Here is a 17,925-nt window from a genome sequence, read left to right as displayed (position 1 = left end):
TGAGACATCTCTCTTGTCTTTATTTTCCAGGTTGGTGAGAGGCAGAGAGTTCTGGTAACAGAAGAATCCTTTGATTCCAATTACTATGTTGCTCACAATCCTTTCTATGAGCAGGTACAGTTAAATAAACAAAATAACATCTTTTTGTTTTATCTTTGCTTTCCGATAATCTCAGCAGCACAGTGTGCCACAGTGCAAAAAACAAGTAAGAAATAAGAAACATTTTCCAGGAGAGGCGTGACCATCAAGAATTGTTTATGAGATATTTAGTTTCTGTGTTGTAAATACAATTTACCTGAAATTATGTTAAGTAATACACAGTGGCTCTTTGAGTATACAGCATGAGGAGGATACATGCTATATATCCAAATAACATTATTTGGAATGTTTAAGAAGCTCTTAATTACTGCAGTAATTTTAATTTCTGTGTCTCCAAAGCATAGTTTTCTGAATTGTGGAATTTTAATAATTTCCATTCATCTTTCAGAAAATCCTTTCAGGCAATGCAATTTGCAAAAAAAATAATTTCAAGCAATAGGAGGGGTCAGAAAGTTCTTTAGATTAACACTTCAGCCTGATATGTTGTATTTCCTTCTATGTACTTTCTATAAATGAATTCTTTCCACACAGAAACATTATCTTTGAGCTAGGAAGGAAGTAACAGCATCTGTTTCACAAAATTACTGGTTTTGCTCAAAAGCAGATGACTTGCTGAAAACCAATAAAATTGGCTTTTCTGAATCATCATGATTTCATTCTGGTTTTGCCTTTGGCTTGCTCTCCATTTTCTTCCACTGAGCTGCACGCAGTTTGCTTTTGCTACCTTTAGTTATTGAGTTGTCTGAACCTGGCGAGGCTGTTGATGATGGCTGTGCTTATATAGTCACCAATAGTGCTTTCTTCTGGTTCCGGGTAATGTCACAGCATTTATTTATTTATTTTTGCTTAGGAGTAAGTAACATTACTGCTCTTGAAATATGTTTCTATTAGATATCTGGTTCACTAATTATTTTTTCCCCAGTTTAATTTTTTTTAATAAATCTCTTTCTTTTTTTTTTTGTTATATCTCTCACCTCTGTCTAAGTCTTACATATCACTGTTTCTTGCTTTTGTAGCTTATCTGTCAGATTTGAGGAACATGGTTTTCCATATGGAGATGAAAAATTGCTTGGGGCTGTTTAGTGTTCAATACTTGTTTTATGAAAGTTTCATTCATTAAAGGAAAAGCAGTATGTGCAAAAAAAAAAAAAGTGTTGATGTTTCATGGGGTGTTTGTAAAGCACCTAATACAGGTCCTGATTGGGACTGGTAAAGAATACACAAAATACAAGCAGTAACATAGGGAGTAATTTTAAATTTTATTATGGAAGAAATACTTTCTGTTATTAAAATGTATGTCTTTTCCCTAAAATCTTGTGTGGCATGTTTGACAAGGTTAATATCCTACTGTTCGCCCAGGTAAGGACAAGACTTGGTGCTGGTGACTAACTTCACTAGCAGTAAATTTAATGATAGTAAATTGAAAACCACTGTTGAGTCACTGGATATCATATTATACTTTGGAAGCTGAAGCTCGTGAGTCCTGTTGTAATATTCTGTTAACTCAAATAGTTATCAAACCTATTCTCTCTTCACTAAGCTCATCTATATTAAAAGAGTTTGCTATTAGAGCCACATCGGTAGAGCTACACTGACAGACGTTCTGGTAGAACTGCAACTTACATTTGTGGAGGCTTTGGTGGTGTAGTTTAAGGTAGTTCATTGAAAAGAGTAGTCTAAACAGACCAAAGGGTACTTTGCCAGAACAACAGTCAAGATGAGGGTTTCTGTTGGTATAACTTTGTTTCTTAGAAATAGAGTTGGGGATTTTTTCCTAACAGATACTTGTATCAGAAAAATGTAGGCGTGTACACCAAGCCTGGCTGCTTGGTTGTTTACAGTACCTCCCAGATATGTTCATTTAATCTCTTTCTTTTTCTGAAATAGTATTCACTTACCCATGTCTGTCATTGAGGATTTATATTTAGTTACTGCCATTTCGCATATGGAGGTACCAGGATTTGCAGAGGTCGCAGGCCCAGTGATACTTAGTTACCTAATTTTCCTTTGATTTAAATTTGCTGGAGATGAACTATTGGGAAGAACTGTGATCTAGTTGCATTGTAATACTGTCTCAGCATTAGGATCCTGGCTTTGTGTTTGCCACTTAGTTCCAATCAGTCTCAGCTTGCCCATCTCTGAAAGGCAAAGATATCTGCTTTTCTTGGAAGATGCTTAGGAAGCTCAGCAGAATCCTAGGATCTGGAACCTCCTACAGTCATGAACACCTTGAGCCTTCAGGAGAAAAAGGGAAACTACTGGTGATGATTTCCTCCAAGTGAGACAACCAACACTTGTGATAGGTGAAAATGAAGAAGGGCACAGAGTTTTCCTCTGAAAATCCTTTGTACATGTAGTCTAAAAATCAAGCCATTTTAAGGCGTTTCAGCATCCAGAAATCAAGATACACGTATGTGCTCATCGCCTTTGAAAAGCTTGCATTTGTGTGTGGGTGAGCTTCAAGTAAATGTGATTAAGTAAGTCCCCATGATTCAATTTTTCATTGTTTAATCAGGAAATGACTCTGCTTTTCTTTTTAACTGCTTCTCTATTTTTAGAGCCTTTTTATGCCATTTGTTCTTCCAGCAAAAAGTGTTGCTCCTGTATGTCGGGCTTTTTCTTTTGTAACATGCATGACCTAGGAACATCTGTTATGCGGTGTCTTTTTTGTGAAGTTCTTATGGGACTGTCTGATATCATGGTTGTGCAAATTCAGGAAAGGGTGGCAGTAGGTGCTGACCCAGGAAACACACTCATCCATTTTTACAAGCATTCATTGTCAATCATGCATCTCGGCTGCGAAGGATCTGCGCAATCAAAATAAGGGCTTGTGCAAACAGAAAAAAGGGCATAATTTCTGTCCTGAAGCATTTACAGACTCAAAAACATTTAAAAAAAAGTGTCATGAGATAGATGTGAAAATAGGAAGCTTTACAGCAGTCTGTTAGAATTGTGTAGTATAAGTGCCCTTGGGAACTGTTTGGGTCTGGATTCAAATGTTGCAACTCAGGCCCAACTTTCTCATCAATCAAAAAACAGGATTCATGGAATCAGTTGGAGTTGAAAAAAGCTGAGCTAACACTGCAAAGCTCTTAAAGAATGCAAGCTGGAGATGTTACTTGTCAAGTGTGTCAGGGGCTATAGTGTATGCTGGTGACTAAAATTTTAAAGTTTTAGGATTTGCTCTGATGTTTATCAAAAATCTGTTTTCTGAGTGGAAGCTGGAGACACTGATGTTCTTTGTGGTATTTAGTAACTATGTCTTTATCTTTACTTGAAAGGTTCTTGTGCCAAAGGATCCTCTGTTAATGGGTAAGATGGTAGAAGTGAATATTTATGAAGCTGGGAAACATTATATGAAGGGGCGACCAGTGTCAGATGCCAGAGTTTACACTGCATCCATCACCAGACCGTTAGCAAAAGGAGAAGTTTCTGGTTTAACAGAGGTGAGTAAAAGACATTTTCTGCTTTACTACACTGGTAAAACAGCAGCTGTTCAAGCATAATGATTCCATGCTATGGATCTGTTATCATTTTATAGTTCCCTTTTTATATATGCATGAAGCTTTAATCTTTCCTGACAGATTGAAATCTGAATTTAAAAGGTGTTTTTGCTGATGCCCATAGCTTTACTTTGCTGACTATAAAGGCAATAATACACTTGTTTCTTGTTCCAGGGTGCAAGATGAGGAAAGAACTTAGTAGAATTGAAGAGATTTAGCACCAGTGATTATATAATTCAATGTATTTCAGTTCTAGTTTGGTGGAAGGATGAATCGGTTTATTTTGCTTTACAAAGCTGTTTTAAAAAAAAGTTGATTGATTATATGACTGTTAAAACATGTCAAAATTGGATTCAGAGATTCAAAATTAATTGATGGGTAGAGATACAGAATATTTACAATATATTTTGGAAGAAGGTCAACATCTGATTTAGTCATATAAAGAAAATGAAACTCTTTTAAAAAGAGATCTGATCCTTATTTTACACCTCAGTAGATATGGCTGTTAGCCAAGTATTCTCATACATTTCATGGAGCTCTAGTTGTAAAAACTGATGGAGTGTGAAATGAAAATGTGTATCACATTTCTAAGCATCATTTGATGTCCTTTCTCCAGCACTGTTGTTAGGATCTCCAAAAATATGTAGCAATAATTTAGCACATGGAAGAAGGATAATTGGCAGTTTAGCAGCCACCTTGCTGCTTTTACAGTAAATTGTTGACAAGTATTAAAGTATATATGCATCCTTGTTAAAGTTCTAAGTAGTCATATTTAAAAGAAATAATCCATGCATACCTTAAGTGACTAGTGTTAAGCTAAGCTACTTGGTCTCTTGAATAAGCCTGGCTATGGAAACATGGAGCAACAATAATGCACCTACTGTAATGTGTTTGGCAGATCATGAAACTTAAGCACAAACACATTGCTAAACTCTCCTTTGAATACTGTCTGTGTGTATGTGTATATTGGCCCGATAAGGGTCTGTAAGAGGAAAAAACAGCCAAAACCCTCAAATTGTCTTGTTGCACTATGTAGCTATTTAAACACAGCTGATTTTTTCATCAGAACACTTTTTTTAATAATCTGCTGGAACAGAACCAAGTCTGTCATTAAACTGAGTACATGCTGCCAGAAGCTTGTAGCATGGGAATAAGCAAGCAGACTATTGACTGAAATTTTGTATTTTAAAAATGAGAGATAAAATTATTGAAATCAAGGATACTGATAATTTCCATAAGAACTCATTGAGATGTGTAGATCTGCTCCAGCCCTTTGAGTAGGTATGAACAAGTACCTGGAATGCCCAAGTAAATGGCTACAGCAAGCAAATGATGAAGCAAATTGCTTTTCATTACTTTTGTGGCTGCCAGTGCTCCTTCAAGGGAGTATGTTATTTATGTTTGGTCTACTGGAAATGTTAGGAACTTTTGCTTTCTGGAAGAAACTACAATCTCAGTACTTCAGTAAATGGGACATCTTTTGTACATGGAAGCTACAGCTGAAAGCTTTTAATCTTGCCTGGCTAATGTATAATATATAGAACATGAACTGAAATTGTTAATGGGAAGTTCCTCCTGACAAATCACATGTAAGTGACAAATCACATGTAAGTGGCAAATCAGGAACTTTCTTTAGGTTTCCAGGAAAAAAGTGAGTTTGTCACAAAAGTCACCATGGGTTTTTGGCTGGGTGAAAGATGCTCTTTATGTTGTTCTGTATGGTTGGACTGCTGGGAAACGTTTCCTGCTAGGTGTGCTCAAGACATGTAATTCTAGCTTAAGATACTTATGAGCAAGACCAAAGGGGCAACTTACATCATATGACCCTTTATATAGCTTGTTATGTGCACAATGACAGGTTGGGGAAAGAAGGAGACGACTCAAAGTGTATGTGTTCAGATACTCCCTCGAAAGTAGCCAAAGGTCTTGGATCTTCAACAAGATCCCAAGCGTGTCTGCCAGGTTTTCAAAAGGGCAGCATGCAGAACTAAAACCTTGGATAACTTTCTTGTTATGTCAAGCCATCAAACTGTGTAATGGAGAAAAGGATGAGTTACCTAGAATAGGTTGTAAAAGCAAAAAATGAAAACACCTGTGGCCCTTTCACTTTCTCCTTTCCACTGCGCACACAAATGAGCAAGAGTTAGGGCCTACTTTACATTCCCAGGCTTGAAAGGATGGGGAGCCAGCTGGCTCTTTTAAGACCAGGCACATTTCTGTTGCTCAGCACCGATGTCCTCTGGGCAGAAGCTCTTTTAGGCAGCACCCAACATCCTGCAGCTGGCATGCGATCTGAAGTGCCCAGGAAGTTTCTAGTGGACCTCTGGTCTCACCCTGTCAGTGGTATGGCTTCCTCTCCACTCCTTTATGCTTGCTGGTCCATGATAAGAGCTAGTTCAGAGAAGTACGTGAATTTAAATGCAGATTGAGGTAATCTAGATCAAAAGAATGTGATAATGGGCTGTAGTGCAGTAAAATACATGCTTCAGACCGTTCCCATTCAACAAAGCACTTGGCTCTTTCCTAATGACCGTGTATATAACTAGGGCTGCAGTGCACACCTTACAGTTCAGCATGTTGCACAGGTACTATGATTAAGAGGGACAGATTGCTGAGTCAGGGCTGTAACATGGTTGCAGACAGTGTGCAGCAGTTACACTACAAAAATAGCATCTTTTTATCCGAGGCATCACTTGCTATTATTAAGTGTTTTCGTTAGCTTGCATAGGACACAATAAAAGATGTTTCAAAATACATCACAGCTGTACTTCTCTCTAATGAGGAATGTTCACAGAAAGAGTGAAAGCTTTCAAAACTGTACGGTTTTTAAGAAAATTAATCATATGGCTAAAAAAATGAAGTTATAAAAATGGAGAGCACCCTAATGTGAGGATGTCAAAGCAAGCCACAAACCCATCCTAAGCAAGAAGAAACTTCTGTAAATGCTGTGGTGAGGAATACCTCCAAAGGATCAGAGCTTATCTGCAATTACGTGCTCTCTTTCTCATCTGCTACATGTCCCTCAATAATTTTTTCTGACGAGTTCAGAGGGAGCACCCCAAGCAGCATGGTGTGTCTGAAGGAACAGTTATAGGCCTTGTTTGGTTTTTTTTTTTTACCCTTTTGACCACATGACTGGGATGACAAATTGGTCCAAAGAAATACAAGAAGTAGGTCACCAACTGGAATCAACAGATTTGACTGGAAAAGACGGAGTGCAAAATGTCACACAAAGGACAATTTACAGACTCCATAAAATATTCCCGCATTATATATATGTGCCAAATAAGACGACGACAAATATTGATAGAATTAATTCAGGATATTTCTAGCATATCTTTTTATCATGCTTTTTCAGTGTATAAAAAACACCTAATATGTATATCCATTGATGTATTAATGATGTAGAATGCCTTAGCAGTTGTTATATTTCCTAAGGAAAAACTGTGACTATGTAAATGGGCTTAGAATAAGGTCTTGACATTCAATAACATTAGGCTCTGTGGCAGAAGTTGGGACAGGAAGGACAGAAGAGTGTTGGAGTCAGCAGCTCAGGTTAAAATACTGTCAATGCGATCAGACTTACTGACTGTAGTGGACATATTAAGTATTAAAATGCACAGGTGTTTGCCAGGATTTTTATTTTACTTCAGCATTAATTTTTTATAAAAGCCACTCAAAAGGGAATGATGTCTCCAAGTTGCACAATTTTACAGGAGAGATATTTTAGGGGGCAGATACATTTGGAAATTTCAATTAACTCAGAAATTTAAATCTACTATAGATTTATTTGGGTTTAAAATGTGCAGTTGCTGATTCAGTAAGAGAACAATGTTTAGAAGATATATAGCAGAGGATATATAGGTGAAAGTTGAAATCAATAAAGCATGAACACATGCGTAAAGGCATTTTTGGATTTCGTTCTAGTGAATCTAACAGGATACATGTGGACTGGGTTTTAAAAAATATTGATGGTAACATTAAAAATGATCATTCAGACAAAACAAGCATATCATGAGTTACTAACTGCAATTACAAATAACAGTGAATAAATATTTCAAAGCTTTGATCAAGAATTAGTTCTACTGAGTTTCCCAGGAAAAAACCAATATGTAAATGCTGCAGATATGATATCCTTTCATTGAGGTAGGCTTGGAGGACAAAGCATTAAGGATGTACTTCAGCTTTTTGAGATTCAGTAAAGCACTTTAGCATGTCTGCTATGTTCTTAAGCACTCTGGTAAACTAGTCTTTGAGATTTTGGAGGTGGATTTGCAATGCACATAGTACTGAGTACATTGTCACTAGATAATAAATATTTTTGAAAAGTCAGCAGTATGTGTCAACTGTGTGAATGTAACTTAATTTTTAAATAACATTTTAATATTTTTATTTTTATTAATTTTATTTGGCCGCATTTAGGGATCTTGACAGTTTCTCAGCATCATAAAGTAAAATACCTAGTAAATATATCTTGTTTACAGACAAATGTTTGCTCAAACCTAATCATTGAAGAAAAAAATAAGAATCTGCAAGAATATGATCTCTTGTTAGAAACGGAAATAGAGCATGTTATGCTTCTGTACTCCAAAAATAATTCTAGTTGTTTACGTATGTTCTGTGACTAGAGGAAAAAAAAATATTGCAAGATGAGAAATATATGAAGAAGACACCAAAGGATTGAGGGATAAAAATAAAAGGCTGGCTACCTGCCAGAATTGTAATACATTGCCAAAATCAAAGCCCTGTAAGTCTGAGGGCCTTTGGTGGGAAATTTTAATCAGATGGAAAATTAAGGCAAGAAAAAAATAATTTTAACAGGCTATTTAATTATGTAGTCATGATTATTTTATGTTCATAATTCCTGTTTCTATAATGCATCTATGACTGACTGACTTTTCAAACAAATACAGGCACATCTTTCAGTAATCTGTTTTCCATTGTTTTATGTGATAACATTTGCCATGTCTAACACTTCCCCTGCAAACAACTCCTGCTGACAGTCCCCATTTGCAATATCTCCTTTTGTGAGTCTGGGATCTTGGTGCACATCTCTACAGCTCCCAGGCCATGGTAATATCCATTGTTGGCCCATTAAGCTAATAGCTATTCAAGTCATTGGGACCTTCAGAGGAAATGAGGAGTGAGCCACTGATTTGCAGTTAGCCAGCAACTGCTCGGTCAGTCTGCTTGTTCCTTTTTTTCTCCATCCTGCCTTCATTTTTTGCAGTAGGTTATTGTAGCATTGTACTTCTGGATACTACTGAAGAAGCTTTATGTCCCTGGTCTCCCAGTTAGCCACAAGTATTTTCTAGTTACATTAGCAAAAGATGACTCTAAACATTACCCAGCCTTTTTTCTGATGTTAGGAAACAGGAAAGATGCATATATCAAACGCTTCTTTATAGCCTGCCAGAAGGAAGAATCAACAAAGCATAGCTTAAAGGGAACTCTCTGATCTCAGGTAGAAAGGGTGCTTCACTTGCAGGCAAAATAAAATGGAGAAAGGGGAAGAAAGTATCTTCTGCTGGAACAGAAGTGAAAGAAATCATGGCAGAATTGAGATCTCTGTATTGGAAACTTCCTTCAAGGACTTGGAAGGAAATGTGGAAGATGTACATAAAACTCAAGTAATTATTAAGCACAGTTTTTACATATGTTGGAGTTTCAAAGTGGTAGAAAACTTGGTTCCTGAACAGGAACTAGAGATTAGAGTTTTAGGAAAAAAAGAGAATGAGAAAGCAAATTTTGGATCAAAAAAATAGCATAGAGGTGAGAGGAGAGGAATCTTTCATAAAATTACAGAAACTATAGAAAGTATGAGAAATGCTAATGAAAGATCAGAATTTCTAAAGAAGGAAAATAAAGCAACATAAAGTACACCTTTTATCTCTCTTGGAAAGCTACTTTGCAAAGGGATCTTTGCATCACAATGTCCAAGAGGGGGCAATTTGAGAAATCTGTGGGGAAGTTTCTATTTAAGATAAACATACTGACAAAAAAAAGGAACATTTTCTATGTAAAATAGTTTTCAGGTAATACTTCATGAAAATATGGTGCACTATTTGGTGCTCTTGCATTCTTAGGAACATACCTCTTGTGGGCTCGGTTGCCTCTCTCTCTGAAACAACTCATTGTAGTGTGAGGCATACAAATAGTTAGTGCTTTTGCATGTATTAATCTGTTTTATTTAATGTGTTACTCCTGTTCCCTGCTGGTTGTAAATAGAGGTCATAAAAGATGGTGTTAAATCCTTCTTAATTAATCTTTTTTTCTTATGTTTTCTTCAGTTATTTCACTAAAGTCACTATGAAGTTAACATAAGAAAAGAGAAATTTCCTTTCTAAGAGTGGAGCTTAATGCCATCTATGGATGTTTTTAAAAAGGACCTTCAAAAGTCTCATTTTTCCCTGAAAAAAATGACAAAAACTTGTACTGTGCTGTTCCTTAGATGCTGATTTTCATGATCTACACGTTATCTGTGCGCCATGTTGGCTTTGTTTATCTGGGGATTTGAGTTGATTTGAATTTTTCTTCTGCTTGAAAGCCCAATGTTTCTCAGCTTAGAATCTGAAATTTGGGATGAATTCTTTCTTATGGGCAGAATAGATTTTTCTTGCTGGGTTTAGATAAGTACTGGATTGGATTGCCTGTAGTGGTTGGGGAATTTTAATCAATGCTGGTCTTTAGGAACATGCTTAGCAAGTATCTGTGAGAAACGCTTGAGATGCAGGTCATCCACCTTCAGTCATATGTATGGGCTAGGTGACCTCTTAAGTTTGTTTCCAGCCTTATCTTCTGTAATTCTATGAACATTGTAATTTAGCCAACAATCATTTGATGACTAGCAAACTGGAATAGAAGGTAGTTCATTGATCAAAACATCTCTCTGCACTGCATAGAGGGTTAAAATACATAGAGATGATTTAAGGCAGCAAACCCAAGAGCCAGCATAAGACCTTCACCAAGTAGTTTTATCCTGAGGTCTTTAATTTAATGGGCATGTTGTCTTTCTGCCCATCCCTCTGGCAGAGCTGAATTTCAACTACAGTGATCAAAGCTCAGCTGAAACAACGCATATTACATAGCCCCTTTTCAAACAAATGCTCTTTTAAGTCCATTTCAGGTGAAAAGATCTAAACTTCAGTTTATTTACTTTTCATTTCCTCAACAGACAGTGTTATTTGGCTGAATGTCACTGTCTAATCACTTTAAATTACATAATTATGTTAATCCTGTGCAGTGCATGCAATAAATAGAAATAGTAATGACTGGGATGATTCAACTGTAAGTCATTTTCTGGAGAATGAGAGAAGGTTAAACAGAAATGTTCTACCCCTCCTGCCTTCAGAAGTAAAACTCCAAGTGCTAAAATAGTTTTGCCATTTTTGTGTATTATTTCTAGTACTTGACCTACTGATGCTGCACGGCAGGATGAGTGGGTGGGTTCTGCTCTCCCTTGGCATAGGGACAAATTGGAAGTGTTGTAGCCATGGTAATTTTAACTACTTGACACTGCCTGTAATATTTAGGAGTTCCTTTTAAAATGTTTTTTATCTTCAATCAGAGCTTTAACAAATAGACTGTTTGGAAAGAATCAAAAGGCATTTGTTTTTAGTAATGCTTTATTATTTAATGTAACAGGTTTTAATTGGCTTTCAGGGGAAAAAAAAGTAGCAGCCACAACTTTTCTCAATTTTTCTGTTGTTTTGGAGGTCATCTATTTCCAACTCACTGTGCCAGCAAAAGTCATTATAGGTTTGACTTTTATACCTCTCCAGTAGAGTTTAATGCAAAGGCAGGTGAAGGATATTCAGCCCTTGCATATGTTGTATCTTTGCTTGTAGTATTTAGTCATCCCTTTTCTTTTTATTACTACTCTTTAGATCACCAAAAAGCTCACGTAGGCAGCATTGTGCTCTCCACTCCTTCCCCCTCTCTCCTTTCCCTGCAAGCAAACACACAGAGGCATGAGATATTTATGTCTTGGATGGATGATTTTTCTACCGGTTCCTCATCTATCGAAGCTGTAATCGTGGTAGTCATTCTACATGAATACTTAAATGGGACAGCCTGAAAAAGGCACATGGAGCTCATGAAAGGAAATAGAGGTTTAGAAGGGTGATAGAGCTTTCCCCATCACCAAATGAAAGGTCAGTGGGAGATTTGATTTTACGCATACAAGATATTGGAATGTTGAACTTCTGCCTCTTAGAAATATATTTGTTGCAAAAACCATTGAAGTAAGAGGGCTCATTAGCTTTGAGATTGTTTTGAAGGCAAATAAAAATTACAGCCATGAGATTAAGCTATTTTTTAACTTAAAACTGTTTTAAAAGTGTATCTCATTTCAAAGAAATTAGCAAACCATGTTAAAGGTAAATTAGGGTGTTCTGTATCCTTTAATATTATTACATGTTCAAAAATTTCTATTAGATTCTCAGTAGATTAATGGTTTTGTAATAGTGTAAAAAGCATCCTTTGTGTTCTTGTTGATTCTCTTTATGATAATGAGAATTTACTAAGATATATATAAATTTTGCAAATAACTTTTTTTTTATTCTGACAAATGTTGAACTGATCCAGCAATATTAGGATTAATTGTGATTCATAGTAGAATACCAAGATCCATTCATAATCATAGTTTCCCACTCAGACTTCGATAATATTTGCATATCATGATTTACATTTGTGTTTTTAATATACTTGTCAGTAACATTAGATTAGAGATTTTTTGTGGTGTCAAGGGTAATAAGATAAAAAGGGGAAAAGGCTTTTCAGTAGGAGAAAGAAACAAGGTTTTTAAGCTTTTATCAGTATTAAATTATATTTTGTGTATGGGGATGTCTACATATAAAAATTCAAAGGCGAATTTAGAGTGGCTGTATCTTTAACTGAAATTAAATTACAGTTGAGTAATAAGCATGAGGTTCTATTTGGTGACTACACTGAAGAAGACGTATCTTGAAATATCCAAATGCCGTACTTCAGTGAAGTGGATGTGAAATTCAGAGCCCTAAATTTAGTCCACCAAAGATATACTCCTAACTACACTAGAATATCCAAAGAACTTACTATGACCCTGTTGAATATATTAGAATGACTGTATCCTTGAAGACAGTCCACAGAAAGTTGTAGTATCTCAGCAAGCTTAGTAAACTAGCGCTTCTTCAAAGGCTGCATACAGTAACTTTGTGTTTATACAGGCTGTATTCCATATCAAGTTTAACATTCACTCAGGATCCTTTGGCATGTAATCAGATCAAAGTCTTGATCATGCCATTAGCCATTAAAGCATGTTGTTGCAGATTTACTGGACCAAACAACAACAGAAATAAACCCTTGCCCTCTTACTACAATCTCTCCCCCAATCTGAGTCCTCTCAAACTACAAGAGGAATAATCGCTTTAAAAGTTTGTGTTCTACCTCTAAGAAGCTTGTCTCATTGCCTGTTATATTGAAGGTTTTCATGAGACCTGACTCTTAAATAAATTTAACTTTAGGTTCAGTTCTTACTTGTAACAAGTTCAAAAGCAAGCTGTTCCTGTGGGCTTTATCAAAGACCATTAAGTAAAAGAAACATTTAGAAAACTAACTAATTACTAAAGCACTTCATTAAAGCTGTTCAAAGACAGCTTTACCTGTGTTTAGTGTATAGTACACCAATTTTGATAACCTTCCTCTGGCTACTTCCCATTGTGTATTTAAATGACTTGAAGGATTCCCCCACCTCTTATTTATTATTTCAGATGTTAGAACCCTTCTTAAAGATGCAGAAAGATTTTCTACTGATTTACTCCAATGCCAGGCTAAGTCACTCATACTAGCTAAAATCCAGAAAGTATGACTGGATTTGTTGTAATTGTCTGATCCAGCACTGGGAAGGAGGAATATTGCTCTGAAAGATCTAGTCAGTATAGTATGAGAGGTGGTGGTGGTGGTGTGATACGGTTAGTGTAGATAGCCCAAATGCCATATACATTACCACTAAATTAAAATTAGCACTCCATCTGTTTGCATGGTCCTTTAGGACCATTATGCCTTTCTTTTTCATCAGAACAGATCCCAAAGCTTGTTCATCTTTTTCACTGGGAGTTTGCTCTAGAGCAGATTCACAGGTGTGCATCAGAAACAGTTCATGTTTTGAGGTTCCAGAAGTGTCAGAGGGCTTCAAGCACAGTTTTCCTGTATTTGAAACTCAAGCCCACAGGATGTTAAAATTTCAGCATATTTACTTTCATTTCTTTTACTGGAGTCAGGACCACAACCCAGGTTTGGTGTAATAATGAAATTATGATCTTGGGAAAACTAGGACATATTTCTTCCATCCTAGATGCTGTAAAAACCTGAGACTTTGAAATTATGGTGAGGAAGATATATGTACTTCAGTGGTACTTTAGCTTTTAGTTGTTGAGGTCACAAGCACTGGCATGAAGTAATTTTTAATTAATACACACTGGTGTCAAATCAAAACCAAAGTTGAACTACATGGCGGTCTAAGCCATCAAGGTATGCAAGAAATAATACGGATTTTTCTCATGTATTCTTTATTGTGGAGAAGGGCTGACAAATCATTTGTAAAATAAAAACATAAATTTGAAAAATTTTCAGTGATAAACATTTCCTAAAAAGAAATGTTCATTTTTAGTTGTTTTTGGTGATGACAGTCACACAGAATAATTAAGAGCCTGAAAGCAGACCGTGTCTGACCTATGTAGCTCATAATTCCGTAAAAAAATAGTTATTTCCCAGCTCTCTGGCTCAACGTAAGTGAACAAATGCAATAATGTATGTTGATGTTGCTGTGCTATCAATGTCTTCTTTATGGCACTTTTCATTTTGCCTTTTTACCTGGCCTTACCAATAGAAACACTGTTTTGTGCGACTTGGCCTGTAAAGAAGCCCTGTCCACAGATGGTGAGCATGTTGTCATTATACTGGTGTGGAAATGGCCAGCCTCTGGCACGGGACAACCTGCAGCCACCAGAAGAGTTCACCTGCCTCACTAGGTACTATCCAATACCCTCTTTTCCAGTGGCTACCGGGTCAGCATCATACATGTCCCAGCGTATGTGATATGTGGAGAAGGAGAGCTAGTATCTGTTAATCACAGGATGAATTTATGTCTGGTTGTGTGATTGGCAAGGCATGGTAGTGTAAGGCTCATAGCAGACTCACGTGGCCTCTCAGAAAAAAAGGATTGACCACCCATGTACTAAAACATGAGATGGATGTGTGATTGATAAATAGTGAAAGGAATGAAACCTGACTGGCTGGAGAACCAGATGTCAAACGTAAAATAAAAAGTAAAAGCCCTGTGGAAATTAATATTATTTTTCTTTAGTCTCAGTATAACCATGGGGTCCTTGAAATAATATCATATGAGAAAATTATTCACTAAATGTCTTAGCTTTCAAATTGATGGATTCTTCTTCATAGATAGAGAGAGATATATACTGTGTCAGAACTTGAACAAATGCTCCATTTTGGATTGGGGTGGCTTGGAAATTTTTGTGAAAATACTTTTGATGGAACGAAGATGTGTAGGCAGTACATTTAAGCTCTTTTTGTCAAAACATCACATAGCTACAAAAACTACCTATGCATAATATCAACCAGATGGATTTCTGGTCCTCAGGAAAGGGTCTTGTTATCAGTACTAGAGAATTTTTTTTTTTTTAAATCTCGTCCTTGTTTTGACATGATTTCGTATGTGATTGTAAGTCATTTCAGTCAGTCTGACTGTGCTTTATCTTATCCGTATGGAAACTCTTTTGCAATTCTCACGTACAAAATCTCTGATAAGTGCAGATAACATAATTATCATACAAAAAGGATGGCTGTGAATATCCATTTCTGACACACATAGTTTTTTTCTAAATACAAGAACTTTAATTTGGTAAAATAATGGAAGTAGTGCTTAGAATGACAGGAATTCTTTTCCTCTTTCAGCTATTCAACATGTATCTCTGTCCAAAGAAACATTAGTTCATTATTTTTTCAGTGAGGAGTGCTTAAGATTCTGTAGCATAATCAGATTTTGTCACAGAACCACAGGGGAAAGCCAGATGTGTAGCTCTTAATAGCTGGAAAGGAATAAATTAGAGTTATACTTGGGAGAGTATCTTGTGTGATAAAAAAACCTGCTGTAGTGCTGTTAAGCTTTAGTATGGAGACATGGAGCATTTTAAAATCCAGACCCATCAATTTGTTAAAGACTAGATTAAGCCCCACAGTTATCATCCTGTGGGCTTGCGTTTCTTACCCCTATAGACACCTTGTGTATGTTTGCCATTTTCAGGTCATCTTCTGTTTTATTTCTGTTTATCTCAGATTTTCTTAATTTCTTTTCCTGAAAGCAGTGTATTTTAGTATTACCTAATTTTAGGAAAGATCTTATGGGTTTCAGAGAAGTAGAGGTGAGTGAAATTCCTTTCAAAGATTGTGACTCTGTCATAAGAAGCTCACCTTTTCCTCACTTCGAAGGAAATGGCCTACAACTACTGACACTGTGTTTGAAAGAAACTCATTACCATTTTAATTTAGGCCTAACATTGCAAATCTGAAAAGTAAAAGAAGTATCATTGCAACAGTTTACTATGTAAAATCATTCTCGTATCCTGCATTGCTATACAATGGTAGCATCCAATCAGATAGGTCCCTCGGCTGTGAAAAGGTTGGGACAGGTGGGAAGTGTAGACTCTTTGTACTTACGAGCAAGCTAGTTTGCTGAAACACTCTTCCCCGTGCTAAGCAGTACCACTTCCCTCCCTTTCGTATTTATTTTTTGTCCAGTTTTCATCTGGCCTTGCGTTTAGTTTTGAAGCGCTATGAAGCAGAGGCAGTCTTTGTACAAGAAAGCTGCATTCACAGAGTTAGGGAATGAACAAGTGAGTAGTTGTACTAACAAAGCCTGGTTTCCCATGCTTTGGGTCCTCTCGTTCCCTCCGTGTTTCTACAGCAAAAACTGCAGCTTCCTCTCCACATCTTCCCTATCTTCTCGGACTGCCCTGTGGACAAAAATGTGGTGGTTTGTTTAACTATTGCATGGGATTTGGAGTTTTAGGGATACAGATTGGTCAGCAGGGTGATGGCAAAAAACAGATTGTTGAGGCTGGGCTTTGGCCTTTCCCTAAATGGGAGCACGGATGTAGATCTTTTCTACCAGCCCTTGACAGGAAGCTTACTGGATAGCTCTTCCATTGTTGAAGCGAGTGAGTAGGCTCAAAAGTTACTAGGGTGGACAGAGTTAATGAAATGGAATCGAGGACACCACTTGCTCGGGAGTCAATTCCAGTTAATACTTGTATTCACCTAGAGACAAAAGCAACAACATAACACCGAAGCAAGCTGTATTAAAATATTATGGGTTGTGCTCTACAGACCAGTATCCTTTTCTAAATAAAGGAAAGTGTTAACACTGCAATGACACTGAAGACCTATAATATGCAAGAACGATATTTCTCACGTACATATGTGCACAGATTATTTGGACTGTAAAGTGATGTATTCTGAACTCAGGAAATTCTAGAGTTTCAGTTCCTTTTTTCCATGTAAATGCCAACTATATTATGTCTCAGACTTTAATTATGTGCTTATGCACTATTTTCACACACATACACACGCAGATGTGTTTCCTTCTGTGCACAGAGCTGAGGCTATTCATTTAATAAGCTATTGTTAGATGTTTTTCCTTTTCATTGTTTGTTGTGTAATAGCAGTGTTATTTGCTACATGCTGCTTAAACCTCACTCTCAAGGGAGTTATTAATTTCTTTCTAACCTTTCCTGTGACCCTCATAACTAAATTTTTGAGTGCTCCAGAAACAGTAATAAGTTTATGTTTACATTATCTTCCTGAAATGCAGCTTGTGTCTTCACATTTCACAGATGAAAATGAGGCAGATGTTCAAATTGTCAACTAGAAGGTTAGTCTAGTGAACAAATTTAATGGTGGTCAGTTTAAAATCCTTGGAACTAGACACTTACAAATTATTTAAAATTTCGTAGCATGTGTTCAAGCAAATTGCAGCAGTGACTGTTCAGCATTTAAGAGAAACTAACTCCAGGGTATGAAGTCTCAAAGAAAAAGAGGAAATTAGTACTTGTTACTTCATGGTTAATTCCAGGGGAACCGATTTTCTCCTCATGAGCTAATCCTAGGGATTATCAGATATAACCTGATCGAACGCCATGTAAAACCTGTGTGGGAGAAGACTGAGGTCCAGTGGATTCATTGGAGGCTCTCATCCGAGGTACAAATCGCCAGTATTTGAGCATGATAGGGCGCAAGTTCGTGCTTATGCACTTCAATCCCTTACAGA

The 17,925-nt window shown here is 36.7% G+C and overlaps 1 protein-coding gene across 4 annotated transcripts in view; it reads left to right on the top strand.

The window, feature by feature from the left end:
- CDKAL1 (CDK5 regulatory subunit associated protein 1 like 1) overlaps positions 1-17,925 on the top strand; it is a 432,072-nt gene that overhangs the window by 399,783 nt on the left and 14,364 nt on the right. For all 4 annotated transcript variants that reach the window (XM_052805186.1, XM_052805237.1, XM_052805157.1 and 1 more), the window contains 2 exons: positions 31-114; positions 3,381-3,545. In XM_052805186.1, coding sequence (XP_052661146.1) covers positions 31-114; positions 3,381-3,545 — 249 coding nt within the window. The remainder of the gene's footprint in view (positions 1-30; positions 115-3,380; positions 3,546-17,925) is intronic.

This window comes from Harpia harpyja, chromosome 1 (assembly GCF_026419915.1).
Source record: "Harpia harpyja isolate bHarHar1 chromosome 1, bHarHar1 primary haplotype, whole genome shotgun sequence".
In the NCBI taxonomy this organism is placed as follows: Eukaryota; Metazoa; Chordata; class Aves; order Accipitriformes; family Accipitridae; genus Harpia; species Harpia harpyja.
The sequence above is the reverse complement of the archived record's forward strand: the minus strand, read 5'-3'. Positions and strand labels throughout refer to the sequence as shown.